We start from the raw sequence: 18740 nt of genomic DNA, 5'->3' as shown, positions 1-18740 counted from the left end.
AAAAACCAGCAGCAGCAGCAGCAACAACAGCAAATTTGACAACAACGGTGGACGCACACGATGTAATCGATGATTCTTTCGTTTCTTTTTTTTTTTCTTTTTATTAATTTCCAAAACAAAATGATGATGATGATGATGAAACAATTTACTTTGATTGAAAAATTAGTTTAAAAAAAGAAAGAAAGATTAATTTTGAATTTTTAGTTTCATTTTAAAAGTTGCTATTTTGCAATTGAAAAATTTCTCGAAAATTTGATAAATTCTTTTTTTTCTGGAAATATTCTCAATCCATTTCCTATAGGACCATATTTTACCTATGTGCTAGAATTTCTTTCTTTTCAAAAAATTTCATCACCCCCAAAAATGAAACAACCAACCAACCAATAAAAAAAAAGTCACAAAATTTTCTTATTTTTTTTTTTTTGGTTGTTGTTGTTATTGTGCACTTAACTTTCACTACTTACCTAAATTGAAAAGAAGCAACAAAAAAAAAATTAAATTTTTACTTCTTCTTCTTCCCATATAACCAAGTTAGTTAGTAGATTTTTTTTTCTTTCTTTCTTCTCATTTTCATTCTTTGAAAAGTCAGTGTTAGTGTTTGAGGTGTGTGCAAAAGGTATCCCAGGTATAAAGCTAATGAAGAAAATGACAGAGATAGAGAGAGAGAGAGAGAGAGAGAGAGAGAGAGAGAGAGAGAGAGAGAGAGAGAGAGAGAGAGATATTCGGATGCTCTATTGGTTTACTTCTTCATGTCGTCGTTGACTTCGCTGTATAAGAAAAATTATTAATTGTAGAAAAACGTCGATGTTGACATCACATATTCTCAACTAACCAATTAACCAACCAGCCAACAAGATGATCATCATACTCTCTTTTTTTTTCATTTCTTATTGTCGATGATGATGATGGTGGTGATGGCTTTCTCTCTCTCTCTCCATCGGTGTATCGATTATTAGTATTTTTTTTAACTTCCAATCAGATTTTTTTTTCATTCACTTTGATCATTGTTTATTGTGTAAGTTGGTTAGTTGGTTAACTTGAATTTTTGTTTGTTTGTTTGTTTGGAAAAAACATACAGTTTTGTTGTTGTTGAAAAAATTCATTGAATAAAGTGATTCTGTTATATCATGATAATTCGGTTTTTCCGCTTATTCTTCAATTTCGTCTGTAATTCTGATCGATAATGATTTTCACTTTCAATTATGATAATCATCAAAATCAATGTGACCAAAAACAACAAAAAATCAAATCAACAAGAATTGCTATTACTGGTGAATTCTTTCATGAATTCTTCGTTGTTGAATTATCGTAAAATGACCAATCTTTTTTCAATATGAAACGGTTAATTGATTATAGTCCAATCTTCTTGAACATTTCATCTTTCATTAAACAACACTTGTTGATTTTATGATTCTGTAATTTTTATTTCCCAAAACACATTGAATTATCGAATGTTTTGCTAATTCGAATCTTTTTTTTTGTAAAAAAAACATTCGATTTCCGTTATTTGCGTGTGTGCCCTTGTGTGGTCCCTTCATAAAAATCGTATTCCATCAAATCAATCAATATTTCAATTTTTTTTCACATCAAATCAACAATATTCATCAAAGAATCATTCGCGTGTGGTAAGTGCATTTCTGAAAATTTGTTTTTTGTTGAATTGAAATTGAATTGAGAGAGAGAGAGAGAGAGAGAGAGAGAGAGAGAGAGAGAGAGAGAGAGAGAGAGAGAGAGAGAGAGAGAGAGAGAGAGAGAGAGAGAGAGAGAGGGAGAAAAACAAACACAGAATTTTAACACAAACATCAACGGGAAATTATGAGATGAGAAAAATCAAAATAATATTTTCTTTCTTTTTGATTATCATCATTATCATTCGTAAACAAATATCGATTTGATCTTTAGTTCAATAGTGATGATGATGATGATTGTTAATTACTGCAATGGACAAGGACAGTGAACAAACGAAAAAATTTTGATTTGATTGATCAAATTGAACAAAACAAATGAAGAAGAAAAAATATTGATATTTCAAAGATTCAAAAAAGGGAAATTTTATTTATTTTTTTTCTCATAATATTTTTTTTTCTCTAAATCCAATCCAATCGAAATCAAATTGATTTAGTGAAAAAAATAATAAAATATTCAATCTGGCGTCGTCGTCATTGTCGTTGTCGTTTTGCTGTTGTTTATCGTCAATGGTGACGATAATGAAGAATGGATTTAAGAAAATGATATGCAAAATTATATGACAAACATGGACATCCATCTTCTTCGTCATTTGTCTTGTCCCGTGTCTTGTCCTGTATCTCATGTTTCTGTGTTGTTGACCAATTGATTCATCGATTCTAAATCTGAAATATGAAAAAAATTCTTTTTCTTCTTAACAAAAAAAAAAAAAAAAAAGAAAACTTATGACGAGAACGAGAAAAAAGTTTCCCAATAAATTACCTATATGAATTTTTTTTTTTTCATCATTTCTCCCTTCAACTAATTTCATCATCATCGTTGTAAGCAATCGCAATGTTGTTTGGTGATTTTGTCATTTGTCGATTTCCATTTCTGATCTGGTCTTGGATTTTTTTCACAATGAAATTCTTTCAGAAAAATTCCGAGAATGAAAATAAAATTCCCGAAAAATTTCTCTTACTTTTCAATTTTTTTTCTGTTTGTTCACAAAATTTACAATTTTACAACGATGATGATGATGATGAAGGAAATCCAGAAAACAAAACAAAACAAAAACATCCTAATCAAATTGATTAACAAATTATAAAAATCCAAAAAACTTTTTACTTTTTCGGGGAAACATTATCAATTACTCGGGACAATTTTCAGTTGAAAAGTTTTTTTTTGATTTTAAATCAATTTTCATTGTAACTTGGTCGTTGAATTTTTAGAAACTTTATCATTTCAGATTTGAACAACAACAACAGCAGAAGAAAAATGATAATCTTTGACCAAATCAACAAAAAAAACGGGGTACATCATCGGAAATGATTCCGACTGTTTTATTCAATGAATTTTATTGACTTTTTTTAAAAAAGTAACAACAAAAAGTCAATAAAATTCACTTACCCGGTGTGTGTGTTTGTTTCCATAAAGTTCAGGTATTTATCAGTAGAAATAAAACAGGTCTGGTTTTTTAAAAAAAAACTCATTATTACAATGTTTTTCAGTTACGATTCTTGTTTGTTTATCTTTGTCAAATATCATCATCTAATATTTTTCCATACAACCAAAATAAAATCATTTTTTCATCGTTTGTTTTGATTAGATAGAAAAACCGAGAGGGAGAGAGACTAGCCACACACTTTTTGGTACGTATTCCGTTTTTGTACGCGAAATGATGATGTTCGGCCGACAATTTTTGTTTTGTTTTTCTTTTACTTGAATGAAAAATAAAATAAAATTCTTAAACTTTCTCTATGGTTTTTTTTTGCTTACTTAGCTTCATTGTTGTTGTTGTTGTTGTTTTTGGTTGGTTATATTTACAATTTTCTCCCAAGGTATAACCAGCCATGATGATGATGATGAAAACTGAATTTTCATTCATTTCATTTCGGAAAGAATCGCTATGAATGAAATTTTTTTCTTTCATTTTGAAATAAAAAATTTTTTAAGAAAAAAAAAGAAAAAATAAAGTAAATTGTAATTGCTTTTTTATTGCTTCTTTCTTATACACCTTATATATATTCTTTTGTTTATTTTGTTTTTTTTTCGTCGTTTTCGTTTTCATTCTTAAAAATTCATTTCAATATTTGTTTCTTTTAACTTTGAATCATTGTCCAATGATGATGATGTTGATGTAATATATATATATTCTAGATCATTTCAATGACAAACATCACCAAAAATAATCATTGTCAAAATTTTTTATGAAAGAAAGAATCAAATAGTAAAATGATTGAATGAATGAAAATTTGATTTTCGTTGTAGAATTTCAAGTTTTCTTTTTTTTGATTCTTGAAAAAAAAACTTTAGATGAGAAAAAAGGAAACAAACAAACAAAACAAAACATAAGAATTCGAATCTTTTTTCGAATGTTGATAAAGATTCGATACTATTTCGACATTATCAGTATGAACCTATGACAATAGACAACGATGATGATGATAAAATTGATGTTTTGACAATTCCCAAAACGAATAATTTTTTCCGGAAAAAAAATCTCATCATTGAAATCAAAAAAAAATGTCATTGCAGAAGGGGACAAATTGCCAATTGATTTGGGTGGCAAAAAAAAAAAAAAGAAAAGAAAAAAGTCTTTTTTATTTGCTTGATTTGGCCTTTCCAATTCATTCAACTGTTTGTTTGTATTTGGACAACAATTATTCAACAATCGATGATAATGATGTGAAATAAACCAATCATCTTCATTTCATAACAACAATAAAATTCGATTTATCATTGTCATGGCCAATATTGTTGTTGTTGTTGATTGATCCTGACCACGACCCGATCATTTGGATCCAAAATGATCGGTTAAGATCAAAATATTGATGATATTTGATCCGATCGAATCATATGGCCCTTTCTTTCTGTTGTTGTTGTTATTATATAATATTTTTGATTGTCAATATCAAAAAAGTTCATCAACAATGAAATGAAATGAAAATTTTCATTTTAAAGTCCAAAAAAAAAATCAAATCCAAATCCAGTATCATTGAATTTTTTTTTTTTGTGTGTGTGTGTTGATTATTTAACCCGAGAACAAATATGATTGGAAAAGACGGCCATCCAAATGATAAATGAAAACGACTGTCGTTTTTTTTGGCCATAAAATGAATTAAGAAATCATCAATGAATGAGGCTCAAGTAACAGCTACTTGGATACAGATCTTGATGAAGCCAAACAACAACAACAGTAACCAATTCATTGAGAGGGAATGTTGAGCAAAGAAAAAAAAATGAATAAAATGGCCATCATCGATAACGGATATTCATTCATCGATTATAGTTGAATTTTGATTTTTCTTTCTTTCTTTCTTTTTTGGCCACTTTATCGTTCCATTTTTTTTCTTCTTCTTGCTTATTAAATGTCAATTTTCGTTGTTGTTGTTGTTGTTGCTTCGACGTCATTTTCTTAACGCGTTCGCTACCGGAGATTTCGAAAAACACATAGAACTACAGCAAATAAACGACGCATTTATGCGTCGCTGGTAGCGAACGCGTTAAGAAATTTTTTTTTTTTTTTGAAAAAATAAAACATATATCCAAAATTGACGCCAAAGTAATGAACAAAAAAATACATTTCTGCACAATTTTTATCACTTATAAATTCATTTTGGATTGTCTTTTTTCAGAACTGTAATTATAAAAAAAAACAGAAAAAATTTAAAGTGAAATCCGTTATCCATCGATTATATTTTTGATCGATCAATATACCGAAAACAAAAACAAAACGAGATGAAATTTTGGCCATGTAATCTTGTCGTTGTCGTTGGCCATATATTTCACGTGTTGAAATTTTTAATTTTGCTGATGTTTTTGAATTAGTTTCACTCAATGAAAATGATGTATTGATTTGATTATCTGGATTTGTAAAATTGGTTGAATGTAAAGCAAGGTATTCGACCAACAAACAAAACAAAAAAAAATTCATAAAAATTTCTACGGAAATGAGTGGTAAACATCGAAAGTCGCTCAACCAAAAAAAAAAAATATTTCCATAAAATTTCTTTTGATTTTCATTTTCGAAAAAAAAAGTTTCCGAGAAAATTTTCCTTTCTTGATCATAATTTGAAAATCTACCAATTTTTTTCCATCCAGATCATATCCAGGATTTTCTTGTTGTTGTTGTTCCAATTGGAACATTTTCACACACACACCATATACACACATCATAAAACAAACAATTAACTTTGAAAATCAAAAACAATAAAACACAATTCATTTGACCTTTGTTTTTAAAAAATATTCAAAACATTGATAATGAATTGATTTATTGTTTTGCTTATAATTATGATTTATTTTGAATATCTGATTGATTGAAAATTCAATTAATCAGTTCAAGATCAAATTATCATCATAATCATTATCACCAAATGATGATGATGATAATGTTTTATTTGATCTAAATTTCATTCAATCACGAAATCATTGAATCATTAAGTTTGTTTTGGTTTGTTTATTGTGTGAAAGAGATAAAGATAAAGTGAAAGTGAGTTAGTGTAAAACTGATAAATTTTAATTATTCGAATCAATTTTGATCAATATGGATCATTTGGATCACAATAGACATCCACAAGTAAACATAGGTCACAAACACGAGCAGATAATTTTTGTTGTTTTTTTTTAATCAAAATAAAATGAACCAGAAAAAAAATTACGATGGATTTTTTCTGATGAAAAACGATACGAAAAACGAAAAACTTTTACTTTTTTTCAGGATTTTCAACTGGAAAAAAAATTTGCGAAAAACATTTTTCCAAACAACAAAAAGCATTGTAACGTTTCAAAGTTTTTTATTTGTTTCCAATCATCACTAATCGGAAACAAAACAAAACAAGCTAATAATTAACATTTGTTTCTTCATCAGGTTTCTTTTTTCCCCAGAAATATAATAATCATCCTGTATCTGTAAACTCGAAAAACTCCAAAGAAAATCCAGCGTGTTTCTTTTTTTCCAATTTTGCCAAAAAAAAAATTTTCTGTCGCTTCCAAAGATGTTTTGTCTTTTGAATATTTTATCGTTTTTTCTTTTTCTTTTTCTTTTTCAAACGTTAACAAACCAAAAATGCCCATATATCAAATGTTTGAATCGTTTACCGTTTTTTTTTGTCAAAAACAAAATCTAGTTATCGATATTATCATTTCGCAAAAAAACAGAGAAAAAAATGCTTACCTTTTTGTGTGTGTGAATCCATCTTGGATATTTTTTTCGCCTTGTTTCCATTCTCATTCATTCATCATATTTGTTTTGTTAATTAGTTGTTGTTGTTAACGTTAGATAACAACAACAACAGAAGAAAATTACATTTCAATATTATGATTATTCAACAACAACAACAACAAAAAACTAGTAGCGAACAGAAAAAAACTTTGAAATTGATTGACTTTTTTTCGGCAGGTAATATAATTTTGAATATAAGATATGAAAAATGAAATCTGAAACTTTAAACGTTCTGTTGTTCGGTTGTTGTTGTTGTCAAAGTGAGAAAATAAATGATAACAACAACAACAAATTGATTTGAATATAAATAGATTTTTTTTGGATATGAACATCTCTCTCTCTCTCTCTCTCTTGCATGTCGTTTTGTTTTCCTGGTGAAATAATCATAATAATTATTATTGAATTGTCAAAAATTTTTGTTTTTTTTTTGGGCAAAAAATAATAATTGTTAACACGATGTAATGGCGACCAGAAAAATGTTTTGTTTTGTTTCGTTTTTTCTGTTCTGAAATAATCAGTTATCAGTTGTCGTTTGTTGTTTGTCGAAAACAATCATCTATATTTTATTTTGTGGGAAAATTAATCGATTTTGTTATTTGTTGTTGCTGTTGTTGTTTACCTTATATTGATGATAATAATTTCAATAAATCATTATCATCACTTTGAAAATTTGATGTTTTTTTTTCTTGTTTCGCTCCCATTTAGTTATTGGAGATTTGTTTGATCCACATTAGAACTTGTTGCCCAGTATCATTATTTCACCATGGTCAATTGATTGATGATCGATGAATTCGATGGATAAAGGGAAAATATTCTTCATTTTTAACCAAGAAATATTCTTTTTCTGGAAATTTTCTTTTTGATCAAAATCAAAAATCGTGATGATGATGATGTTGGGAGGCAACACATTTCACACACACACACAATATACCTATATAGAGAAATCAAAAACAAAACAAAAAAAATTGTTAAAATGATGCATCACATATTGGCAAAAAAGGAGGAGGAGCTTTCTCGAAATCGAAATGAAATTTTTTTTAAAAAATTGATTCATTTTTTCAATCGAAAAAAAATCAAATTTTTAAAAAATATCATTTCATTTGATTGACACGAGTAACAATCTTTTTCTTTTTTGTTTTAAATTTTTTGTTTTTTTACCAGAAAAAATGTCTTACCTATGTGATCATCAACAATGTCTTCACATAATTATGGTGATCGAAAAAAAACATCGATAATACAAGGACATTGAATGAAATTTTGAAAACAAAATCGTGATCTGTGATCGATGATTCTTCTTCAAATTGGCCACACGATTTTTTGTTTTGTTTTGTTGTTGCGTGGGTGTTTTAAAATCGATCAATAATTGATGTTCATTTAAATATCTAATAAGAGAAAAAAATCAAAATCAAATCAAAATTGTCATATCAATCAGAAAAAGAAAAAAAAATTGTTTCACGATTGATGATTGATCAGCATTTATCATCGATCAGTCCGGTTAATTCCATATTTAACCAGATTTTGGTTGAATTTTCTTTTGCTTTGGTGGTCATGAAAGTAATAATTTAAAAATTTTTTTCTTGAAAAACAGTAACAAAAAAAAATAATGATTTCTTTGGACAAAAAAGTTCGTGGACATTGAAAACGAAGAAAAACGTTTTTCAATGTCCAGGATTTCTTTTTCATTTTCTTTTACTTACTTACTTTCACTATTTGATTTTTCCAAAAAAATTTCAATGAACCTTCGATGATGATGATGATGAACTAAACCAGAAATTTTTTTCATTTCATTTCTTGATTTCGAATCATCAGCAACAGGAAAAAGTCATTCGATTCGAAAACCACATTCGAATCATTTCGTCACAACTGTAAACATCATCATCGATTTTGATCTTTTGGGAAAAAAAACAGAAAAAAAATTTAAAAAATTAATAAAAATAATGACAATGAGTACATTATTGATACATCAGATTGAACCATTTTTTGGTGGTTCAACAATACAATCTTCATCATCATCTTCATCTTCATCATCGTCATCTTCATCATTATCATCGAATCCGGTTGATGATCAAATGGATAGTTTTTCACCAACATCCGTAAATCTTACATTTCCCGAACAATATGGTGGTGGTGGTTGTGGTAGTGTTGAATCATCGAATCGTACATCAACGTCATCATTAAATCATTCAAATGATAATAATGTTGGATTTATAACCATAATGAATTATAATCTTTTTAATCAAACAAATGATAATGAAAATTTTAATCATCATCAACAATTATTATCTTCGATTAATACGGAATCAGATAATACCAACAATAATAATCATGATGATAATTTAGTTATAAATAATAATTGTCAACAACAATCATCATCATCATCATTTTTATTACCATTTTCGAATGTTTTATCAACAAACAACAATAATCATCATGACGAAAACCATTTTGACTTGAATAGGTCATCTATTGATCAAAATAGCCAACATCATAATAATAATAATCATTCGAATTCCTATCATCATCATGTTGATGATTTTATTGTCCATAATAATTCGGATGATAATGATGAACAAAATGAAGATGATAATAATAATAATAATAATAATATTGTTAATTGTATGCCATGTATTCTTCATGATGGTAAGTTTTGTTTTGTTTTTGCTTGAAGTTTATTTTTTTTTTTCAAATTAAATTAATCATCATCATTGAATCTAGATTATGATATTTCCAATCATATCGAACAACATTCATTGACAACAATAGGAACAACTGCATTATCATCATCATCATCATCATCATGGTCAATAAAATCACCGGAACAATGGCAACCAATTGAAGTAGCTGAATGGATACGTTTTTGGGCATCAAGAAACAATATACAGGATATTGAAATTGCACATTTACTTTATAATCAAATGTCTGGCAATGAATTATGTCAAATGCAACGAGAATATTTTACTAATATTTGTCCACAATATGGTAATCTTATCTATGATTCATTACAATCATTAATGGAACAATTTCGTCATTCGAATCAACAACAACAACAATCGAATGATGATAAAAATTGTTTTTTGCTATCCAATCCAAATTCTGATTACGCTCAACAACAACAACAAAATCTTCATCATGATGAATCTTTACAAACCAATGACATATCAAATCATCATCATCATCATTTATTACCAATTCATTTAGATCTATATCATCATCATCAACATCATCATTCGTCAATGATAAATACAAATTTAGATTCAACAATAAGATTGGCTATCAGTAATGATGATTTATTCGATGATAATAATAATAATAATCAACAACCGCAATCATCACAACAAACAAATCATCATATACAAAATCAATTTAATCATCATCATCATCACCATCAACTTAATCATTATAATAACAATACATTCGAAGATCCAAGTCCAAACTCTTATGGTAAGTCAAATCGTAAATGACAAATTAAGAAACGAAAAAAAAAAATTAATTCAAATCCAAATTAAAATCAATGTCTTTTCTTTGGAAAATTATTCTTTGTTACTTTTTTTTCATTTGAATTTAGCATTTGATTCTGATCGTGAAAGTAATACTAGTAGTACAACTTTTAGTGATCATCATCATCATCACAAACACAATCAACAACATGGAAATCATCAACAATATCGTCATCATGAACAACAACAACAACAACAATTACAAAAAATTCCCCTCGTTATCGGATCCTATTATTTATCACCACTAGAGCAACAACAACAACAATGGCAACAACAACAACCACAATCAGCATCATCATCACCATCATCCACATCATTATCATCATCAATTTTGATCAATAATAATAATAATAATAATAATAATGGTCATCAGCAACAACAACAACAGAATTGTCAAGAAATTCATGTTATTTTTAGTAACAATGATAATAACAATAATGAACAGGATCATCATCATCATCATCACAATCACCAATCATCCAATATCGAATTGGACATTGATCAAACATCGATTGATGATGATGAATTAGCCTTGAAACAGCAACATCATCATCATCAACATTTAAATCATCAATATACAATGAATAATAGTAGCCATCATCATTTTCAAGATAATAATAATAATTGTTCCAATGTAATTAATAATGGACGACGAGGACGGCCACCGAAAAAAGAGAATAAATCTCGAAGTAACTATTCATTACTTTATTATTTGGTGAAAGTAATTAATTTATTTATTTATCCTAATTGAATTTGTTCATTTAAAAGGTAAAGGTAATGGTAAACTATGGGAATTTATTCGTGATTTGTTATTAAATCCGGTGACCAATCCAAGTTTAATACGTTGGGAACGACAAGAAGATGGTATATTTAAATTCATACAATCGGATAAGGTGGCAAAAATGTGGGGTGAACGTAAACAAAATCCACGTATGACATATGAAAAATTAAGCCGTGCAATGAGGTAAAGACATTATTCAATATTTTTTTTAAAAAGACATTAGTTTTACAAAATATGATTCATTCATAGATACTATTATAAATCACAAGTATTATTACCGGTATTTGGAAGACGATTAGTTTATAAATTTGGACCAAATGCAACTGGTTGGAGGCCAATAAAAACAACAACATCAATTGATGATTATGATTATTCACAATCATCTCCATCGACGACAACAATTTGTGAAATGACACATTTGGATTCAAAATGAAAATACTTTTCCCAAAAACAAAAAACAACGACCTATCGTTCGTAATTATACCAAAAAACAAAATCCGGTCTCTTAAAACATCATCATTTCATTATCAAACATCATCAGCATTATTATTTATTCAAAAATTTCTTATATTTATCTTATATAACATTTTTAACATTATTTAATTATTATTATAAATCTCTTTTTTTTTGTATTGCATATTGATCATCATCAATATATTCATTAATTTAATTTAAATCATCACATTTTTTTTCTCTTAAACAAATGACAAACGACATCTAGTGTGTTATTGAATAAATATTTCTTTTTGGTTTTTTTAAAAAAAATTCAATATGATGGACGATTATTTGATAATTCGATAGAATCGTTTACGATAAATGATTGACATTTATGAATTTCGAGAACGATATGAAAATTAGTTAAACTTGATTTATCCAATGTTAATATTGATTGTAGTAATGTACAATTGAAATGATAATGATGATCATGATGGTCATTTTTCACTGTCGAAGATATTTGACAATCATATTTATCATTACATTGATTGAAATATTCCGAACGATCTTTTGGTTCGATCAGTAGATAGATCCAATCGTATTGTTGAAAATTTTCAATATAAAATTTTGGTTCTTTATTATAATAAACATTTTCAAGCTGAAGAAATCTTGTCACACCAGATTGAGCAGCCAAATCACAAACATAAACACCAAATTTTTCGGATGTTCCAGATTTTGATTGTAATTGTTGAATATTACCATTAATAATTTGTATTGAATAACCACCTGGATAATTATAACTTGAAATATATAATTTGATAATTGTTATTATCAGATTAAGAAAAAGATTTACAATAAGGCCATAATGAAAAAAATGTTGTAAATGTTTGATAAAATATACGGATATCGGATTGATAAGTAATCGATTATTTTGACATTTAGACTGTTTCAACAGTTTGAACACATAATGTTGAAATTGAACAATAAAATCATTGATTGTAATGATAATTTGAGCAAATATTGCATTCAATAATGGCACAACATAAATGATAAATCGAAGTTCTTTATGCGGTAAAAATGAATATAAAAATATAAATGCAAACGATACGAATGTATATGGATGCCAGAATTGTTTGAAAATCAATGCAAACGGTAATAATAAAATTGTTGTGAAAAATATATTCGGTAAAACATTGGTAAAATACCAATAAAATGGCTGTACACCCCAAAGATGTGATTTATTTTCAACAATATTAAACCATATTGTATCACCTATTTGTTTATGGAGAAAAAAACATGAAAATTAAAAAGATATTATCAAAAAAATGAGAAGAATGTTAAACAAACCTTCAGGCCAAATCCATTTGTTCCACATAAACGAATCAAACAATATGGTTAATAATAATGAAAAACAGCCACTTGGAATTCCATAAATAAAAATATTGATTAATGATAATCGTCGTGTGTAGAAACATTCAATCAAACAGATAATGGAAAATAATATAATCGTTTCAAATCGAACAACAATAACAGTGAATGCAAATAAAAAAATAAACATTGGCCATCGTTGACGATTCCAATAATCATATGCAAATAACATTAAAATCAATGCAAATGTATTTGGTAATGTACGTGATGAATAGAAAATTAGATGAAATTGTGTAATTGTTAACAATGTTAACCACCAAATGGATGAATTATGATGACGATAACTAGTAGTAGTTGTTGTAGAATGAATAAATCTTTTGAATGCAAATGTAAAACAAAATAACAATGATAAACGTATGAAAATTTGTGCAAAAAATTTATCCAAATCGATAATAGTTTGAAATAACCAATAAAATGGTTTTGTAATTATTGCGATAATGAAATTTGTAATGAATGTTCGATGTACAACACCGGGAAAATTTTCATGATCCCAAATTATCTTAGAAGATTGTTGTTTTGGATCGTTAGCCGGTGATGATGATAACCATTTGGAAAGGAAAAGAAAATCATGACAAGCTTGTATACCGAATGATTCTTCAACTTTTGTATAAGGTACTAAAAATAAATGTAAACAACCAATTATGAATATGAGAATTGATGAAATTAATGAAATATTCTTCATGATTTTCGAAGAAAATTTTTTTTTTTTTTTGAAATGAATCCAAAACAAAATTCCAAATCATCTGTAAAAAAAATAATAAAAATTACTTAAGAACACGCCATCTATCCACAACGATCAACATTAGTTGCGAAAAATTGAATTTTTTTTTATTTAAAAAACCCCGAAAAATTTTAAAATTTTATTTTATCCATTCTTATAATTTTGATAATAATTTAGATTAGAAAAAATTGAAAATGAAAAATTTCTATGTTTTTGTTTTTGTCGCTTGTCTGTTGAACCAATTTGAAATTATTATTATTTGGCACGATATTTTGCATAAGATTTTGCCAATGATTCTAATTCTAATTGTGCAACACCATCTTCAGCTGTAATTGATGGATATGATAAACCATCATCAATCCATTGCATTGCTTCTGGATATTTTTTCATTGAAATCAATACTTTAGCCATCCATAAATGATTTGCTTTCCATTCATGTTTTAATTTATCAGCCATTTTTAATGATTCTAATGCATCTTCATATGTTGCTTCAGGTGGTGTACCGAAAAATGTTTTTGCAATTTGTCGTTCCATAAATGAAAGACTGGCTACTTCTGAACACCAACGACCATACATATGATGCATTAATTCATCATTATTATCAATGGAAACGGCAATATCACGATGTTCTTTAAATTGATGTCCCATTTGAATACGTTCTTTTGTACTGACATGTGGTGCCATTCGTCCAACAGCAGCACAATACCTGTTGCAAAAAAAATTTGAAATTTTGAAAAAATTAAAAAAAAATTAAGCCAAAAACAAATCATACCATTTATGTGCATTCATCGATTTTGGATCCAATTCTATAGCTTTTTTAGCATATTTTAATGCTTCTTCTTCCCATTTTTTTCCTTCAGATTTATTCTTTTTTTTCAATTCACAATCAGATAATGTTAAACAAATAATAACCAAACGATAACAATATTCAACATTTTTTTCACCATCATCATTAAATTGTTTCAATAAACGATTATATAATTCCATTGGATCTTTTGATGGATCGGCAACATCTTTATCATATTCTACTAAAAAATTATCAGCCATTTTATTCGTTGTTTGATGGTGTTAATGAAATATTCAACGATGATACACGTGGAAACCGAGAAGAAAATTTCCAAAAAAAAATCACTATGAAAAACACGACAAGCAAAACAATTTAGAAAATTTGATGAGAAAATTATCTATATTTATAGACGATGATTTAAAAGAAATTAGGATCAATCAAAAATTATCAGGAAAGTGGAAAAAAATCTCTAATCGTACCGGTGGATTATGATTCTAGGAACAAACAAACCAACCAACCAAAAAGTCACAATCAATCAATGAGAAACACAATGAGAAATTGGTAAAAAATCAAAGAAAAAATGATTCGATTTGCTTGGATGAATGAATGAATGAATGGATTTTATATGCATGTATGTATTTATGTATGTTGTGTAACTGTGTGTATATTTTCATTTGGCCAACGCCTGCAACAACTTTCCAAACTAATGTTGGTTGATAATTTTATAAAGAGAAACAGATACACTTTTTTTTTGATCAACAACTGCTTTTAGAATACAGTTTGTTGTTGTTGTTGTTGTTGGTTACAACATTCGATGATTGTAATCGGAATTATAACAACAACAACAACAAAAATGTCGACAACAACAAAAAAACATTCATTGATCAATAATTTTTTGAAAAATTTTTCAAGTACACATAGACATTATGTGTGTGTGTATGTCTGTGTACGAATAAAAAAGATAACGACGAGAGTGTTGTATCTTTTCTTTTTTTTTTTTGTTTTTGAATAATTTTTTTTTTACGCAGAAATACTGATTTTCTATCAGAGGATACACCACTACTTGTGTATTGGATGATAAATTCATCATTATCATATTTTTTCGATAAGAATGTAATGACGAGAAGAAAAAAAATATAAGAAATCTATTGATTTGTTGATTGATTGATTGATTGTGTGATTGATTGGTTGTCTGGTTAGTTGTTTGGTTGGTTGATTGATTTCTAATCAATTTGGATTTTGTCGTTTGATTGTACTCGATATACATGTATCCAGATACAATTATTATTAAAACATTTTTCTCCTCGGTTCGATTCGGTTCGTTAGATTTGTGATTTGAATTTAAATTAGTAGATTATGGTAATGGGAATTACATCATCATCATCATAATCATCATTATTAGAACGTACCGAACACAGTGATCAAGGTTAGATTCAATAGACCGGAGATATGAATCGTTTAATATATTTAGAAACAAAAAGGAATTGCACACAAACACACATTGTGTTTGACTGTTGATTGACAAATAACGATAATTTTGACAGAAAGAAAAATTGACAAAACTTTTCAAACGGATAACATAAATGAACAGAAAAAGGAAACTAATTGGAAAATGATAATTTCACAAACCAGATTCATTCAGTAATGTAACTTGTAATTTTATCAACAACAACAAACCGATTTCACTAATGATATAATGCCAAAAACAGGTGAATACGCAACAACAAACAACAAAAAACGAAAGTAAATCACTTGAATCGAAACAAAAACAAAACAAAAAACAGATTTAAATCAGGTCAAATGTGAAATTGGATTGAAGAATCAGCAAAAGAAAGCCAGAGAAAGAGAAATTCGATGAAAAGTTGCAACAACAACAACAGAAAACATTCGAAAGAGAAAAAAAAACATTCGAAATTTTGACGTTCGAATATTTTCGAACGTCAAAAAAAAAAAAATGAGAAAATTTCTTTTCTGGAAAACTTTCTTTTCTTTGGATTTTAAAAGTTCATTGTATCATTGTTGATGATGATCAGTCTTGATGAAAACCTTGAACGAAACAAAACAAAAAAAAAAATGTAATCACATATAAGCATGTCCAAATGGAACGATTAATTTTCATCATGATCATCAAAGATCATCAAGATAAATGATCAAGACTGTAGGTGTGTTTGTGTTTGCATTTTCACTTTCTCTCTCACTCACTCTCTCTCTATCTCTTTTCTCAAACAACAACAAATATGATGACCATATAATCTTTTTTTTTTTTGCGTTTCTTTCGAATGTATCTTTCAATCATCGATCAACAAAACAAACACAAAGATCTCTTTCATATTTCCAGAAAAAAGGAATGAAAAATCCAATTTGATTGATTGATTTGGTCATTGAAAGATTTGTTTGTTTGTTATCCTCATTTCAATCCTTTTGTTTCTCGATGAGGAATCCATAATATGATTCGGTCAGTTTTTTTTTGGGGGGGCGAAAAAGTCGTCATTAACGGTAATGATTTCGACGAAAAAAAAAGTTTTTTTTTTTTGGTAAATTTAATTGTTCAATGGAAGGAAAAAAAAGCCTGAAGCTTTGAAAATCATCAACAACAACAACAGAAAAAAAGTGATGATTTTTTTGGAAAATGTTATTTCATTTTTTTGTCAATTTGATTGAATCAAAAATCAAATCAAATCACAAACCAATCTGTTTTTTGGAAGATGAAACAGAAAGTTTTCAATTTTCTTCTTTCGTTTGTTTCCTTTTCGCACTAAAATTATTCAATTAAACTTTTTTTTTTTGTTTAACTAAAAGTTTTTTTTTGGTTCCCGAGAAAAATTTATTTATAAATTTGACGAATTCTGGGGGGGAAGAAAAAAAATTTTTGACGAATTGATTGAAACCAAAAAGAATTTGACAGAAAAAAATATTCTTTTTCTCTTGCAGAATTCCAATGAATAATTAAAAATTCAATGGAAATTTTTTTTTGTTTTCAAAACATCAAACAAACCATGCAGACAAACCAAACCTTCAAAAAACAATAAACAAAGTTTCAATGAAACAGAGAAAAAAATGTTCCGTTCGGAATAATGTTTTTTTCTTCTTTTGAATGGCGTCGACTCATCATGTCCGCATCATTTTTTTCAAAACAACAACAACAACAACATTCCGAAACATCATCATTTGGTGTGCTGTTTAAAATATTCTTGAATTTTGAAGTAAAAAATAAATCACTATTCCGCTGCCACTGCCACTGATGTTATATAACGCTTCTCCAGAATCCTCTTGTATTTTCTCTCATACAGGATGATGATAGGAAAGCAAAATGTATGAATGAATTTATAAACCCATTCTGATCAATCTGGCGTATCCAAAGAATTATTCAATAATTTTTTTTTGCTGGATTATAATTTTTTCTGGTTGTAGTAGTAGTAGTAAAAAAAATGACAGTGGTAGTGGTATTTTCCAATGAAAATGACGCCTATACACCTTTTTTTGGAGATAGAATTGATGTTTCTGGATTTTTCACTTACCGAGAAATTTCATTCAGATATTTTTTCATCCAAATGAATATATAGTGTGTGTGTGAATACGAGAAAATAGTTTTTTTTTGAAAAGATTAAACAAAAAAGCCGAAACAAAAAAAAAAAAAAAAAACAAAGAATTCAGTTCTGACCATCCATTCATTCATTCAAAATGAATGGAAAAAACGCAAAATAAAATCGCATCAATATAGTCAATGCGTGTGTGTGTGTGTGATTAATTCATTTTTGAAACAAATTTTTTTCGTTTCTTTGAACGAAAAAAATCTATATAGAATTTCAATGATGATGATGATCACTTGGTCCACGATAATGATGCTACCATCATGGATGTTTATATAACACATCCATCCAAATTCTTGTTTTCTACCGAACATTAACATCTATATAGAATTTGGGAAAATATTCGGGAAACATTAGACAAAAAAAAAACTCGATTCTTGATTCTTTGGATGTTGTTGATGTTTCTAGAATCCAAAAAAAAAAACAACATCACCACTAGCAAAAAATTTGTTAAAAACTTTTCATCATCATCACCACCAACAACAGAATCGTATACCAGAATTCTTTGACTCTAATTTTCATTATTATTATCTTTTCTTTGATTCTGGTTTTCTCTCTTTCTCGCTCACTCTATTCTGGATTCTGTGTGTAGTAATATCTTCTGTACGG

General features: G+C 27.8%; 3 protein-coding genes and 2 long non-coding RNA genes across 10 annotated transcripts; 1 reads left to right on the top strand and 4 right to left on the bottom strand.

The window, feature by feature from the left end:
- Window positions 1-688: 688 nt before the first annotated feature.
- On the top strand, window positions 689-11935 carry LOC113795018 (uncharacterized). Of its 2 annotated transcripts, none has more exons than XM_075819734.1 (6): window positions 689-1625; window positions 8702-9532; window positions 9608-10333; window positions 10458-11078; window positions 11158-11353; window positions 11420-11935. In XM_075819734.1, the coding sequence occupies exons 2-6, from the start codon at window positions 8830-8832 to the stop codon at window positions 11601-11603; spliced, it is 2430 nt and encodes an 809-aa protein (XP_075675849.1). In that variant the 5' UTR covers window positions 689-1625; window positions 8702-8829; the 3' UTR covers window positions 11604-11935. The 2 variants fall into 2 exon arrangements, with proteins under 2 accessions (XP_075675849.1, XP_075675850.1); XM_075819735.1 differs by lacking the exon at window positions 689-1625 and adding an exon at window positions 8316-8446.
- Window positions 3082-3761, bottom strand: LOC142644885 (uncharacterized). The gene is made up of 3 exons (XR_012846065.1): window positions 3683-3761; window positions 3445-3591; window positions 3082-3386 (listed from the first exon to the last, which is right to left on the bottom strand). It is a non-coding gene; the product is annotated as an uncharacterized LOC142644885 (long non-coding RNA).
- LOC142644928 (uncharacterized) lies at window positions 6437-8976 on the bottom strand. 5 transcript variants are annotated; one of them, XR_012846135.1, is made up of 7 exons: window positions 8844-8956; window positions 8594-8781; window positions 8349-8468; window positions 8068-8274; window positions 7512-7823; window positions 6845-7448; window positions 6437-6793 (listed from the first exon to the last, which is right to left on the bottom strand). It is a non-coding gene; the product is annotated as an uncharacterized LOC142644928 (long non-coding RNA). The 5 variants fall into 5 exon arrangements; XR_012846134.1 differs by having other exon boundaries at window positions 8068-8468; window positions 8855-8976; XR_012846133.1 differs by having other exon boundaries at window positions 8068-8468; window positions 8590-8781.
- On the bottom strand, window positions 11690-13781 carry Alg12 (Alg12 alpha-1,6-mannosyltransferase). The gene is made up of 2 exons (XM_027345192.2): window positions 12953-13781; window positions 11690-12877 (listed from the first exon to the last, which is right to left on the bottom strand). Exons 1-2 carry the CDS (start codon window positions 13713-13715, stop codon window positions 11937-11939), a joined length of 1704 nt encoding a protein of 567 aa, XP_027200993.2. The 5' UTR covers window positions 13716-13781; the 3' UTR covers window positions 11690-11936.
- A 97-nt stretch (window positions 13782-13878) lies between these two features.
- Window positions 13879-14938, bottom strand: LOC113795020 (regulator of microtubule dynamics protein 2-like). The gene is made up of 2 exons (XM_027345194.2): window positions 14527-14938; window positions 13879-14460 (listed from the first exon to the last, which is right to left on the bottom strand). Exons 1-2 carry the CDS (start codon window positions 14799-14801, stop codon window positions 14010-14012), a joined length of 726 nt encoding a protein of 241 aa, XP_027200995.1. The 5' UTR covers window positions 14802-14938; the 3' UTR covers window positions 13879-14009.
- Window positions 14939-18740: the final 3802 nt, after the last annotated feature.

This window comes from Dermatophagoides pteronyssinus, unplaced genomic scaffold, assembly GCF_027571235.1.
Source record: "Dermatophagoides pteronyssinus isolate colony J.1.1.1.1 unplaced genomic scaffold, Derpt_VIB-CSIC_2022.12 sq0004, whole genome shotgun sequence".
Taxonomy (NCBI): Eukaryota; Metazoa; Arthropoda; class Arachnida; order Sarcoptiformes; family Pyroglyphidae; genus Dermatophagoides; species Dermatophagoides pteronyssinus.
This window is presented reverse-complemented; position numbering and strand designations above follow the sequence as displayed.

What these genes read in the sequence shown, in the direction of transcription:
- LOC113795018 (XM_075819734.1), top strand. Translation starts at nt 8,830, where the DNA reads ATGACAATGAGTACATTATTGATACATCAGATTGAACCATTTTTTGGT. An exon ending in TCCAAGTCCAAACTCTTATG is followed by an intron (nt 10,334 to 10,457) that starts GTAAGTCAAATC and finishes ATTTGAATTTAG; the next exon opens with CATTTGATTCTGATCGTGAA. An exon ending in AAATTAAGCCGTGCAATGAG is followed by an intron (nt 11,354 to 11,419) that starts GTAAAGACATTA and finishes ATTCATTCATAG; the next exon opens with ATACTATTATAAATCACAAG.
- Alg12 (XM_027345192.2), bottom strand. Translation starts at nt 13,715, where the DNA reads ATGAAGAATATTTCATTAATTTCATCAATTCTCATATTCATAATTGGT. An exon ending in CAAATGGATTTGGCCTGAAG is followed by an intron (nt 12,878 to 12,952) that starts GTTTGTTTAACA and finishes ATAAACAAATAG; the next exon opens with GTGATACAATATGGTTTAAT.
- LOC113795020 (XM_027345194.2), bottom strand. Translation starts at nt 14,801, where the DNA reads ATGGCTGATAATTTTTTAGTAGAATATGATAAAGATGTTGCCGATCCA. An exon ending in TCGATGAATGCACATAAATG is followed by an intron (nt 14,461 to 14,526) that starts GTATGATTTGTT and finishes TTTTTGCAACAG; the next exon opens with GTATTGTGCTGCTGTTGGAC.